Genomic DNA, 13506 nt, shown 5'->3' on the forward strand with positions numbered 1-13506 from the left:
GTTCCCGGCTTTTTCAAATGCCGGCATTTGGCGTGATGTCACGGCGCACGTGATGCCGTGAATACGTCATCACGCATGCGCTGCCATTTTAGCCAATAATGAGACTCTCCCCGCTCTGGTCATGGGGAGTCTCCGCCCACAGAATGCCTACTAAGATTACCCCTTGCTCCGGCTTCAGGGAGCAAGCGACTGGAGCCCGGGGCTGCCTTGCAATGAAGGACTTAAGCCGGAGGATGGAGAAAATGGGCACTGCATCTCCGAGGCCCCCTATCCTGTGCACGGCCCTCCCAGACTCTGGGGAAGTGACCAAACCGTGCACCAACGAATAGTTCCTGGAACACAACAGGAGGAGATTCCGTGCGACCCAGGGACAGGAAACAACACTGACTTAGGGTAAGGAGAGGAGGCCTTTTAAACTTCAACTTTCGTGTTGTTTCCTGTCCAGGGGGCGGGGACACCCACCTTTTGAGTGTCGTTGGGGAGGCGCCGGGAAAATTGGGCATTGCTTACCCATGATGATTGAGGAATACAATATATTATCGGTACTTAGTCAAACCAGACCCCAGCAATATATTATTTCTTGATGTCAGAGGATGACCAGAAATCCCTTTTCTCCGTTCTTTTTCTGCCATACAGCACATCTCCTGTAGCACAGGTCCTTTAGTCCAAAGGTGTAGTGAGGAACAAACTGTCAAAATATTTTTCCTTCACACTTTGGCCTATATTAACATATGAGCAAGAGCCAAAAAATAAGACAACTTAACAGATTTTATTACAAATACACGTAAATGACAAGGAATAAAGAAAAAAAATAAAGGGTGCTCAGAACTTAAACTCCTTGTATTTTTTGCCTCCTGCACGGGAGTCTTGCGGCTGTCCCTTCCTCTTTTTTTGCTGCATTAAAAAAATACAAAAAGAAATAAATACTATATTAGTACAATAAGAGCAAAATTAGGAATATTTATAGTACAATAGATAAGGGGACAAAGACAAACCTATTCCATTTTAACTATAGTCATGCAATGTGAGTCCTGAGAAGGACAAAAACAAAAGCTTGTGAAGCATTTGTCAAATTTCTCCCTTTCTGACTTCAACTATGGCAGATCAAAACCCTGTATTATGAATGTCAAGAAATAAAAGTTAGCCTCTGTGGCCCCCGGTCTGGACCACGCTGCCAGGGCCTTACGTGCACACGGAGCTGAAGGCACTGGGGAGGAACGGAGCTGAAGGCACTGGGGAGGAACGGAGCTGAAGGCACTGGGGAGGAACGGAGCTGAAGGCACTGGGGAGGAACGGAGCTGAAGGCACTGGGGAGGAACGGAGCTGAAGGCACTGGGGAGGAACGGAGCTGAAGGCACTGGGGAGGAACGGAGCTGAAGGCACTGGGGAGGAACGGAGCTGAAGGCACTGGGGAGGAACGGAGCTGAAGGCACTGGGGAGGAACGGAGCTGAAGGCACTGGGGAGGAACGGAGCTGAAGGCACTGGGGAGGAACGGAGCTGAAGGCACTGGGGAGGAACGGAGCTGAAGGCACTGGGGAGGAACGGAGCTGAAGGCACTGGGGAGGAACGGAGCTGAAGGCACTGGGGAGGAACGGAGCTGAAGGCACTGGGGAGGAACGGAGCTGAAGGCACTGGGGAGGAACGGAGCTGAAGGCACTGGGGAGGAACGGAGCTGAAGGCACTGATACACTTGGACTGATCCCACAGGGGGGAAATGAAGGGTGTTGGGGACTGATGGCAGGGGGTCTGACTAATTTTAATTTTTATAAAGGAAAACAGTCTATTAATTCATTTTTTCTTATTAGACTACTCGATTAACTCGCAAAAATAATCAGTAGAATACTTGATTGCTAAAATAGTTTGCTGCAGCCCAACCCCCAATATTTTAGAGTAAGGGCCCATTCAGATGGCCAGATGTGTTTTGTACCCCGCAAAACACAGATACCGGCTCTTGTGCGTTCCGCATTTTGCGGACGGGCAATCCTGTGCTAGAAATGGCTATTCTTTTCTGCAATTGGTGGGCCGCAGAAAGGAAGTACGGATGCAGACAGCACACGGAGTGCTGTCCGCATCTTTTGCAGCCCCCCTGAAGTGAATAGGTCCGCATCCAAGTGAATGGGTCCGAATATTGATAATGTTCAGAGCATGGCAAGGATAATACGGACACTTGACTAGAAGACAACTAATAACGCATGTTAATGAAGATTTTATACAGTGGAAACATACTTTCTGCTTGGCTGCATGTTCGGCCACCATGTCGCTAAAGTCCTCTTTTTGTACTTGTTCCTGTGCTTCCCGGACTCTTTCCTCATACTTCTGTGTCATTGCTGATGGGTCCAACTCAAGCTCTTCAGGTGCTAAAGCCACCTCCACACCTTGTGGTTCTGTAGGTGCACCCCTCCGAGACAAGGCCTGTGAAAAGATAAAAAATAACAAAATGTAATCAGTTAACCTGTTACCTAATAAAGCAAATATGTCTGGTGTAACAAAACTTCCAGCAAGCAAGACTGCAGTTTCTGGCACTAGTTATAGCAAATCCAGTAGGCTGTGATAGGGTCGGGTCTACCCACCCCAAGTGAGAAGCTGAAAAAGTTGCAAATTATAGTACAAATATGGTGTGCACCATAATTTAGGACTTTTTAAAGGGATTCTGTCACCTCCCCTAACCCAAAATCAGGTGAATAATGTTGCATAACGTTATGCAACATTATTCACCTGATGAAGGGGAAGTGGTCCCCGAAACGCGTAGTGAGTTTGCAATAAATATTTCTGAAGATTCTTAATTCTGGTTTGCATAGATCCTCCGTGAGGGCCCAGGCACACGCATCTGAGGAGACCTGCATCCGTGTCTGCATACCTACCTGTCCATTGGGGATTGATTTTATGCCCAACACGTCTTCAATAGTGTTGTGCCTATCAGTTGCACAACCATCCAATTTTGTAGTCCATTTCACTTTTCCCATACGTTTTCACCCTATGGTGCGCCCTGTCTTTTTGTTTATATAGTAAACATACGCCTGAATATTTGAGTCTTGACAAAATGTAACACTGATGTCGCTCACACAGATTTATATCATATGGGACATCCACTTATAGCAACCAATAAAATTCCACACTGTTACAGCTAACCCTAGCCACAAACCAGTAAGCCTAGTGTTTGTCTATAGATTTCACTTTCCATAACAGTCACTGGCACCAATTTACTCACTGATGAAATCTCATAGATGTGCGTGGATCCCATTATAGCTCCACCGACGGTCGCCGTCCTCTTTTCTGGCAGGACAGTGTAGAGCAATGGTGTCTCCGTACTGGTGGAACACAGAATAAACAGTCAGCATAATCAAACAGGCAGAGAATAATTATATTGATGCAAATCAATATTAAAACTATGTATCGCATTAGTCTGGAAAAAAACCTGAAGGTTCTCTTACCCATCCATGGCCTCCTCATTCTTCTTTTTTCGCAACTCAATAAGTTCTGGAGTCTCCATACCGGCTGGGACTGAAGAAAATCCTCCAGGAGTAATAAGCCCACTGCAATAGCACAACAAAACGTATTAGACACACAAAGCTACACAAACAGATGAGCAAATTTAGAAGAAGTGGTGCAGGAGTAGAAAAGGCGGCTGTATAATAAGACTTGCAAGCCGTCCTTAACAACAGCTAGGATTTCAGATACTAGTCCTAAGGTAAACAAGCAGATTTTGCTTTACAGAAGGGGCTGTCCAGTTGAGATAACCACTATAATCTCAAAGCTTTGTATGATTCTAGATCCTTTTATTATAGTGCTCTGTCTTATAGTTCATTCATTGTTTTTAGATGATTGTAGACCAATATTGCCACTTTTCCAATACAATTGTGAGAGATTGTCGTTCCCATAAATTAGTTTGATCCCCTGGTGCCTAATTTATTAAGCGGCTGATAAGTTAGGTGCACCTCTGGCACTCTGTGCACCAAAAACTCATATCCATGATATGAGCTGTCATATCTATGACTTGAGCTGTAATTTATGCTAGTTTCTGACGAAAGTTATAGTAAAGCTGGCGGTCCCTCCCACTAAGCCCCATCCCGTTGCTTGCTACTTTAAAAAAATGCGACGAGAAGCTCAAAGTCACAAAATTTTGGTGCAAATATGGTGTAACTGCATGCACAATAATTTGCATCTTTTTATGCCACAATTGAGGTGTAAATAGCTTAGAGGCCATGTACACCTTTGGCGGCAGTTTTTGTTTATGACTGCATTTTACAAATTTTTGTGCTAAAATCATATTTTCAATTGGCCTTTATTAAAAATATTGAGCCATTCTTTCACAAAGGGTTAACTATTTTTCTAACTGTGTGCCTGGTACTTTTACTTTCGGTCATCTAATAACCTTCATCTCTAAAATACTAAGAGGTCACAAACACTTATTTAAGCCACATTCTTATCAGCAAGATAAGGATTGAGCTTTATTGAGTGTTTATAATGTCAGAGAGCAGAGATAAGGAGTCCATCTGCTCCCCAGATGACGGAACAGACAGTAAATACACAGGTCGCTACTAGAGCATCTCAGTTATGTACACAAAAAAGGATTCCATATTGTTAATAGACCTATTGAAAAACGAGATTTTTGTGAACTCACCTGTAAAATCTCTTTCTCGCGTAGTTCATTGGGGGACACAGACCGTGGGTATAGCTGCTTGCTGCCACTAGGAGGCGACACTAGGCTAAGAAGTGATAACTCCTCCCCCGCAGGCTATACCCCCTCCAGCCTGGAGAGAGCATATCAGTTTGTGCCCAAGCAATAGGAGTAGGAGAAAAAAATCAATAATGAAAATACAGTACACAACCCACAACTGACAAACATCAGTCGGAATGCACCAGAACTGAGGACCATACTGGCCCACCAACCGCCAATATGTGCGGCAAACAGAACACTGGGTGGGAGCTGTGTCCCCCAATGAACTACGCGAGAAAGAGATTTTACAGGTGAGTTCACAAAAATCTCGTTTTCTCGCTAGTATCATTGGGGGACACAGACCGTGGGACGTCCTAAAGCAGTCCACGGGGAGGGAAAAAAATCACACGCCCCTGGAGAAAAAACGCCCTCGAGGATGCGGCATCCGCTGCCGCCTGCAAGATCTTGCTGCCTGGAGCAGCAACAGATGATGGCTAGAAAAGACCCCCGAAAAACTCGGTGAACTTGCCGGAAGACCAAGACGCTGCCCTCTAGAAGCGATGTCTGGAGTAGATGAACCCGAGAAATGACGACCGCTGGACAGCCAGGCCATCACTCCGCTAGGAAGCAACCGACAGGCAGACATCCCAGGAAAAAAAGCATCCCGTTGGAAGACGCCAGCTATGACAAGGACCTCCAAGAAAATCAGGCAGAAAACCCATACAGCGGAACGCGCCAACGCGCCAGATATGGACCAGCAAATCTCCGAGGCCAAAATAGATGGCTGATGGAGAGCCCGCCCTTAAAATACGAGGGAGAAAGAAGAGAAAAACCATGTCCGAGAAGACCCGAAAAGCGGTGACCTTCCGCCAGAAAGAAAATTCTGGCGGAGCACTGCCTGATGCAAATGACAAAGGACAAATGGACGTACAAAAAGAAGAAGAAGAAGTCCCAGAGGGGGGGGCTTGTTTGTTCCTGAAACGCCCCCAGCGATCTACCGATCGTCGGGGCGAAGCCGGTCGTAGACCACAACTGTGGGAGCGGAACCAAAATCCAGGTTCGCAGGATCCTCCTCTGGTTAAAAGAAACCGGTAATGGAAAAAAAACCATAATTGACATATATTGACTTCCGGGCAGAGACCAAGATAAGAGAATACTCTCCGTGGAAAAAAATAGATCCCGGATTCCATAGCTATACAACCCATTGCCACCGGTCGAGGAGACCGAAGGGAAAAGGTGGTCAGCAGTCCAGCTAGAGGAAGGACAGGAAAGAAAAATAGGGGTGTTCCGTTCAAGGAACGAAATCCCTACCAGTGGTGACAAGGTGTGACAGTCACCCGCTCAGCCTGGCTTGGGGGGACCGTAGTCCACCCCCGGAAGGAGCAGTGAAAGGAATGACCACCATCGCTTGATGTGACACAGAAGTAACCATAACTGAAGGAAGGAATCACTGTAGTGGTAGACGAGTGCCACAGGGACTAAGTAAACATATCTGACGGACAGTATCACCGTAGTGGTAGACGAGTGCCACAGGGACTAAGCTACCCAGTCGAGCGCGCCCAAGTAAGGTGCTGATAGCTATGGCACTGACGCCAATGCAAAACCCGAGTTGACGACGCAAGAACAATAGTAGTCAGAGCAACGGACAGTTAACAGTAATGAAGACCATTGAGAGGTCAGGGCAAGCCCATTGCCATCAGGGACTGGCACTGTACAGATCTCTTGGTAATGAAATACACCCTTGAGGAGGAGCCCATACAAAGGAAGCTGCCAGAGTAACGCAAAGGCCACACTCCAGCTGAGGAGGATGCCACACCGTACAGGATACCAATCCCAGAGTCGGAAGAAACCGCCGTCTGACGAAGGAACTGTGCAATAGGAATGTTCAGTAGGAACCCTAGCATGTAGTGGAGATGCAAATACCCTTTGTACAGTAATAGCTACCGCCTGCTCCTCCCAGCGTAAAACTGAGGGAGAGGCCTAAGGACACCCAGAAGTAGCATGGAACCAAGCTAACTCAGTCAACCAGAGCCATTCTGAGGCATTCCATCTAAAAAGGGGGCAAAACCAGAGCAACCGCCGAAGCAGTGTCAGGGTAGAACCCCTATCTGAGGGGGCTGACCCACTGCCATGAGTTCGATCTCCGGCCCTTGTGAGAACTACCCTTGCTTTTTTTTTTTTTTTTTTTTTTTTTTTTTTTGTGTCAGAAGTGGGATCTGAACCCACGCCTCCATTTGGAGACCCGAACACCCATACACGGAAGAGATTAACTCTTGAGTCTGGCACATTAGACCACTCGGCCATCCTGACTTAGAGAACACGCTGTAGTAGTCAATGCAGAATGCCAGCAAAACACCCTCACCTAATGAGGAAGAGTGGTGGCCCAGAATACAGAGTCAGTGCAACCTTGGGCTCGCTGGGTCGTAATCCCAACATTTGTATAATGGCGTGCACCCACACGCTGTAGAGGACCAAGTTCTGACCGACCTGAACGGTGGAGGCCCATAGGGATGGGAATCTAGGGCACCTGAAGAGCTGCTGAGCGACTCCCTTAAGAGAACAAGGAACTACCTATCTGCGCCAACCACCAGTACCAGAAGAGACGGGAGGATACAGTATGGGAGCAGTCCCAGTATCCATATACCTCTAGATGAAGAGTACCAGGCACCAATGGCAACGACTGTTGCCGCGGCCCACCCGTGAAGGAAGCCACGGCATCTAGTGCGGAGGCTTAGTTGAATTAAAGCATGCATAGATGCTCAGTGATTTCCCGTTAGATGTAGAAGGGGGTAATGCCACGACTGTTGAATAGTATTCAGTGGTAGCGCAACCCTCCGTCAAGGAAGGAAGGTAGGGAGATAAACAGAACCGCATCCAACGGTAGTGTAATAACCCCCTCCCTGGAGGGGGTAACGCGTACTGTAAGCACTACCCTCAATGGAAGTGCAACCACTCCACCCATGAAGGGGAGAAAAATATATAGGGAGTACTGTATCCTGAGGTTAGCGCCAGTACCTAACCTATGGCAGGGGGTAATGCACCCAGTAGGAATTGACCCCTATGGCAGAGAATTACACCCCTATCGAAGAGGATAATGCATACGAATAGTCCCGTTCCCGGTGGGTAGAGAATTCCTCCACCTAAGCAAGGTGGTAATACTTACAGCAAACATTGCCACCCGCGATAAAGCCATAACGCCTCCTATAAGAGAGGCTAATGCATAACGCCAGTACTGTACCCAGTGGAACAGCAATCCATCAACAACCGAAAGGGGAGACGCAAATGGCTGGCACTGACCAGTGCAAGTGCCGTCAGTCCACCTGTGGAAGGAGGGAATACAAAGGGTAAGTACTGTATCCAGTAGCAAGCAAATGCCGCCTAAGGAAGGGGCAATGCAGACAATCAGTACTGCCGGTAGCATGGATGCAGTCTAGAAGGTTCATATCAGAGTCCGCAGAACTGTTCCCTCAGAACCAACCCCTGTCAGAAGGGAGGGTTCTGAATATCACCCTAATGAGGAAGGATGGAGGTGCGGAGGAGACCGAGGAGGAATGTCCTGCTCGTGCGCAGCTCTACCTCTTAGCATCCAGCCATGGCAGTTGCAGGCTGTGACAGCGGTGATATAACCATCAAAACACCCAGGAGGTGGAATCGGCATCCCTACCTGACCGCTCACAGGATTGTGTGGGCGGTACTCAATCGACCCACAATCCAGGAGGGTGGATTGGGAACTGCCAGAGGTCCTCCATTGGATTGCGCATGTGGATTAACAACCAAATGACCCAGAGGGTGGATTGGGAATCCAGCAGCTGTGTTCCCCTGGCTTGTGCAGGTGGAGCATTATCAACCAAACGGCCCCGTAGGGCGGATTGGGAATCCTGCATCTGTGTTCCCCCCGGATCCGTGCAGGTGGAGCATTATCAACCAAACGGCCCCGTAGGGCGGATTGGGAATCCTTCAGATGTGCTCCCTCGGATCCGTGCAGGTGGAGTATTATCAACCAACGGCCTCAGCGGGCGGATTGGGAATCCTCAGATGTGCTCCCCTGGATTTGTGCAGGTGGAGCATTAATCAACCAAACGACCCCGTAGGGCAGATTGGGAATCCTTCAGATGCGCTCCCCTGTATTTTTGTAGGTGGAGTATTATCAACCAAACGGCCCCAGCAGGCGGATTGGGAATCCTCCAGATGTGCTCCCCTGTATGTGTGCAGGTGGAGTAATATCAACCAAACAGCCCAACGGGCGGATTGGGAATCCTGCAGATGTGCTCCCCTGCATTTGTGCAGGTGGAGCATTATCAACCAAACGGCCTCAGCGGGCGGATTGGGAATCCTTCAGATGTGCTCCCCTGTATTTGTGCAGGTGGAGCATTATCAACCAAACGGCCCGTATGGCGGATTGGGAATCCCTCAGATGTGCTCCCCTGGATTTCACCTGTGGTGGCCTATACACCAGACGACCCAGAAGGTGGTCTGGGAATTCTTCATGTGTGCATTCTCAACTAAACAGCCCCGGAGGGCGGATTGGGAAACTGTGAGCAATCCTGCCCTGTCCAGATAGGACATGGGCCCAGCCCCATACCCCACCACCAGGGTGGACATGCCAGCAGGAAGGGGTTAGGGTTAACTTCCTAATCAAAGGTAATTGGCATGCAGAAAGGGGACACTCAGATAATGCAGTGCCGGCTGCAAACAAACGACTTGCCACAAAGGGTTAACCCAGCTCAGAGGACCAGATGCGGAGCTCAGCGGGGCACCTGGGGGAGGAGCGACAGCTAGTCGGGGAGAATCCGCGCCAAAAGGACGAACCCGCCCCCTCCATAACTGGAATGAAAGTTGCGGCCTAGTAAGCCGCAAAAGCCGGGACATAAAGTTCGGCGCACAGCCGACCGGGCGGTACTGCCGGCCGGTTACCACAGCGGGGCCTGAAGAGCAACCGCCGATGTCTGCCCATTGATTTGGAGGGGGAGTGTCCACTCTCGCTGCGGGAACCCATCCCGTGCCGCTAAAACAACTGCACGGGCTGAATCCCGGTAGGCCCGAAGAGGAGCCGGGGGCTAAATTTTTGGCGCCGGCCAAACGAATAGCCGGCCGGGAGTGGAGTGACCGGAGCGGCGCTCTGCAAGTGCCCTGGCTGAACATCGGCCGCGGGAGCTCACCCCGCAGGCCGTACAACTGGACCAGAATCTGAGGAGAACCCAGGCCCCCCGTATGGACAGAAGCCCAAACCTACATTGGGCCTGAGGTAATGTGGGGCCCTCACCATGAATGGCCCACCTGAGGAAAAAGGTCCTCCATCTTATGATGAGGTGACCGGGGGGGAAGGGAGAAGGGGGAGGGGAAGGGCCGAGGTACTTACCCAATACGGACTACTCACCCCATCTTCATCCTCTTCTCTTCACCCTTTCTCAGAGTACCAGCAGGGTCACCTCTTCAGCCGCTGGCACACGAAGTGGCAGGAGACTGGAATGGCGGAGGGTCTCGCCGGATTCAGATGACCCCCTTGGCTGGCGGGAAGCAGGGGAGCTGGGCTGCCCTGGTCCACTTTCGTTTCTTGGGGAGGGCGAGCGGTGAGGGATTCCGACACCGGCCTTGCTCCCGGGGTAGACAGAGTGGCTAGGCGACTGTTTCCCCAACCTAAAAGAGGAAAAAGATAAAATAATAAAAGTAAGCCGCCCTGCAAAAGCAGGGAGGTCTGCCTCCTACGACACTAAGCTAAAAACTGATATGCTCTCTCCAGGCTGGAGGGGGTATAGCCTGCGGGGGAGGAGTTATCACTTCTTAGCCTAGTGTCGCCTCCTAGTGGCAGCAAGCAGCTATACCCACGGTCTGTGTCCCCCAATGATACTAGCGAGAAAAGTGATTTTTAGCTCATAATGAGTATAATGGAATAGAAAATATTGCCCCAAAGGTGTACATAGCTTTTAAGTGTATATCAGCTAATCAAAACCTATCAAAATGAGGAAGAGTAAGGCCTGTGCTTGTAACGGTGTGGGATGCAACAGCTTACCTGTCAGCAGGTGTGATAAAGCCTGTCTCATCTGGTTTATCTTCGTCACTTTCTTCCTCCTCTTCCTCTGAGGAGGATTCATCATCGGACAGTTCTAGCTCTCCCCATGGGGTTCTGTCTATATCTTCTTCTTCATTCTTACTCTATCAAGTAACAATACCATAAAATCTATTTATTTGTGCATACAGGCCATGTATAGGAACATAAAAACATGGAGGTGTACAGTGAATTGTCAGGATAGTAAGAATATCACTGAACTCGGATCATTACCTGGAAATCGGATGCATTAGTCCCAAACACATCTCCATAAAGGGGTTTTCCCATTTCATCTACAGGAGGCTTTCCCCATCCACCAGCGTGATAGCCAAATGAGCAGCCCTTTAAAATTGTGGGGGGAAAAGGTTTAAGGTAATGGCAAAAGAGATAAATGCATTAAAACAAGTTAAAAATCAGATCAAATAGTTTAACAATCTTACCTCAGGAATGGGAGAATTCAGCCCTGGAATTTTGAGGTTGGGGTATGAAGGGGGAGGTCCATATCTCTGCATTGCAATAAGCCAAGGTGGGGGCACCTTATGTGAGTTCTATAATAGAAAGTCAGGACTGTAACACAATGTAAACGCTATTTAAATATTCCATGCACAGATTAAGTACATTCATGGCCACATAGCTGATATATTTGTGATATGATGTATATATTTTACAATGCTAATGCGTTGTTCTTTACGACAGATGGCATCTTTAGGCCTGGGTTCCACAGCAGTGTGCCACAGTTTCTGAGCAACAACTGGCAGAGAAAATGTTTTGCTGCAAATTTCTCATCCCCTGCATCTGTTTCTTCCAGCCTCAAATGGGTCGCCTACTCACACGAATTTCCCTGAACGGACCTGCATTGTATCCGGCCCTCACCCGCCACACCCGTGTGAAGGGGGCCTAAGACACAGCATCATTGCTGACGACATGTCTACAGGGCAGGGTCCAGGAGAATGAACAGAACACTACCCTCAAAGGCAAAGCCATGGATGATGGTGTGTCCACAAGGCAGAGCCTTACAAGCCTTGTTACAACTCTGATATAGACATGTCGTCATCAGGATAGGGAACCAGAACAATCGAAAATGTCATGCGACCTCGATGGAGTGCAGGAAAACGGAGCACTACAGATCAACCCCCCACCATGATGCTGCCTCCATTGTGCTTTACAGCTAGAATGAGGTTTTGTTGGTATGCAGTGCTCTTTTCCTCCAAAGATAGCATTATGCACTAGTGATAAAAAGGAGATTTTTGTATAACTTACCAGTAAAATCTCTTTCTCGCTCTTCATTGGGGGACACAGGAACCGTGGTTATAGCCATGTCCTCTAGGAGGCGTTGACACTAGTAAAAGCTCTTAGCTCCTCCCCTGCCAGCTATACCACGTCCAGTCTGGAGAGAGAGCTTCAGTTTGTGAACACGCAGTAGGAGAAGCAAGTCAACCAAGAAAAAACATGGAACACCAACCATACCGAAGGACCCAACGGGGTTCAAACCAGCAACTGTCACAACTGTGACCGAACAACAATACTGGGTGGGTGCTGTGTCCCCCAATGAAGAGCGAGAAAAAGATTTTACTGGTAAATTATACAAAAATCTCCTTTTCTCGCCCATATTCATTGGGGGACACAGGAACAGTGGGATGTCCGAAAGCAGTCCACGGGGAGGGAAAAACCACAGACCCATGGAAGCAAGCGACCCTGCTGGCATCTAAGAAAACTGCCGCCTGTAAGACCACGCGGCCCAGAGCAGCGTCCGCCGATGCATACGTATGCACCTAGTAAACAAAATTTGTGTGTGTGTAAGGGGGACCAGTAGCCGCCTTCCACAACTGTGCAGCCGAAGCGCGATTCCTCCGAGCCCAAGAAGCGCCTACCGCTCTAGTGGAGTGAGCCTTGACACCTAAGGGCGGAAGCCTGCTCCGGGTGCGTATGGTTCAGCACTTGCAGACCATACTATGCAATTCCCTCCATGGAGGCCGCCCACCCCTTTCGAGAACCCTCCGGAATGACAAAGAGAGGGTCCGGACGGTGGAAGGAACCGGAGGCTACTAAATAGAGCTCCAGATATCTGATAACATCCAAATGGTGTAACTCCTTTCCCTTAGGGTGTGAAAGAGATGGGCACAGTGAGGGAAGGACAAGTTTCTTGTTAAAATGGAAGTCAGACCACCTTTGGAAGTAAGGAAGGGACAGGCCGGTGAACCACCTTGTTCCTATGAATAACCAGGAAGGGTTCTCCGCAGAGAGCGCTGCCAACTCAGACACAGTCTAATGGAAGTGACAGCGACCAGAAAAAAACTACTTTCCAGGACAGGAGTGAATCTCCCGCCAGGGCTCCAGGAAAAAACCTGGAGCGTTGAGAGGACTAAATCCAGGTCCCAAGACGGTAAAGGAAGACCGTACAGAGGAACCGTATGTGACACTCCCTGAAGAAAGGTCCTTACCAGCCCCAGGGGGGGCCAGAGGGCGCTGGTAAGAATAGAAGCGCCGACACCTGACACTTCAAGAACTAAGGCCAGACGAAGGTCCAACCCTGATTGTAGAAGGGACAGGATCGTGGGGAGAGAAAAGTGGCGGACATCTCAGCTTTCACACAACCCCAGGAAGGACCTCCAGGTCCTTAACGATGAAGGCTTGCGTATGACATCTGCCGGCGAACGAAGAGACCTGAAATACTAATGGAAGATGGCCTTCTTTCGCAGAGTCCGATCTCTGAGCGGCAGTGACCAGGAACGTCTCCTAGAAGGAGAACGAGGTCTGCATACCACGTGTGACGGCTTATCCCTAGGGTGACTAGAATAGTCT

At 49.1% G+C, this 13506-nt stretch overlaps 1 protein-coding gene across 1 annotated transcript in view; it reads right to left on the reverse strand.

The window, feature by feature from the left end:
- Positions 1–750: 750 nt before the first annotated feature.
- SF3B2 (splicing factor 3b subunit 2) overlaps positions 751–13506 on the reverse strand; it is a 67644-nt gene continuing 54888 nt past the window's right edge. The window contains exons 15-21 of the mRNA XM_044269789.1: positions 11145–11252; positions 10939–11046; positions 10669–10811; positions 3433–3534; positions 3210–3309; positions 2228–2413; positions 751–894 (exon numbers count right to left, since the gene is read on the reverse strand). Coding sequence (XP_044125724.1) covers positions 823–894; positions 2228–2413; positions 3210–3309; positions 3433–3534; positions 10669–10811; positions 10939–11046; positions 11145–11252 — 819 coding nt within the window. The 3' untranslated portion in view covers positions 751–822. The remainder of the gene's footprint in view (positions 895–2227; positions 2414–3209; positions 3310–3432; positions 3535–10668; positions 10812–10938; positions 11047–11144; positions 11253–13506) is intronic.

This window comes from Bufo gargarizans, chromosome 10 (genome assembly GCF_014858855.1).
Source record: "Bufo gargarizans isolate SCDJY-AF-19 chromosome 10, ASM1485885v1, whole genome shotgun sequence".
In the NCBI taxonomy this organism is placed as follows: domain Eukaryota; kingdom Metazoa; phylum Chordata; class Amphibia; order Anura; family Bufonidae; genus Bufo; species Bufo gargarizans.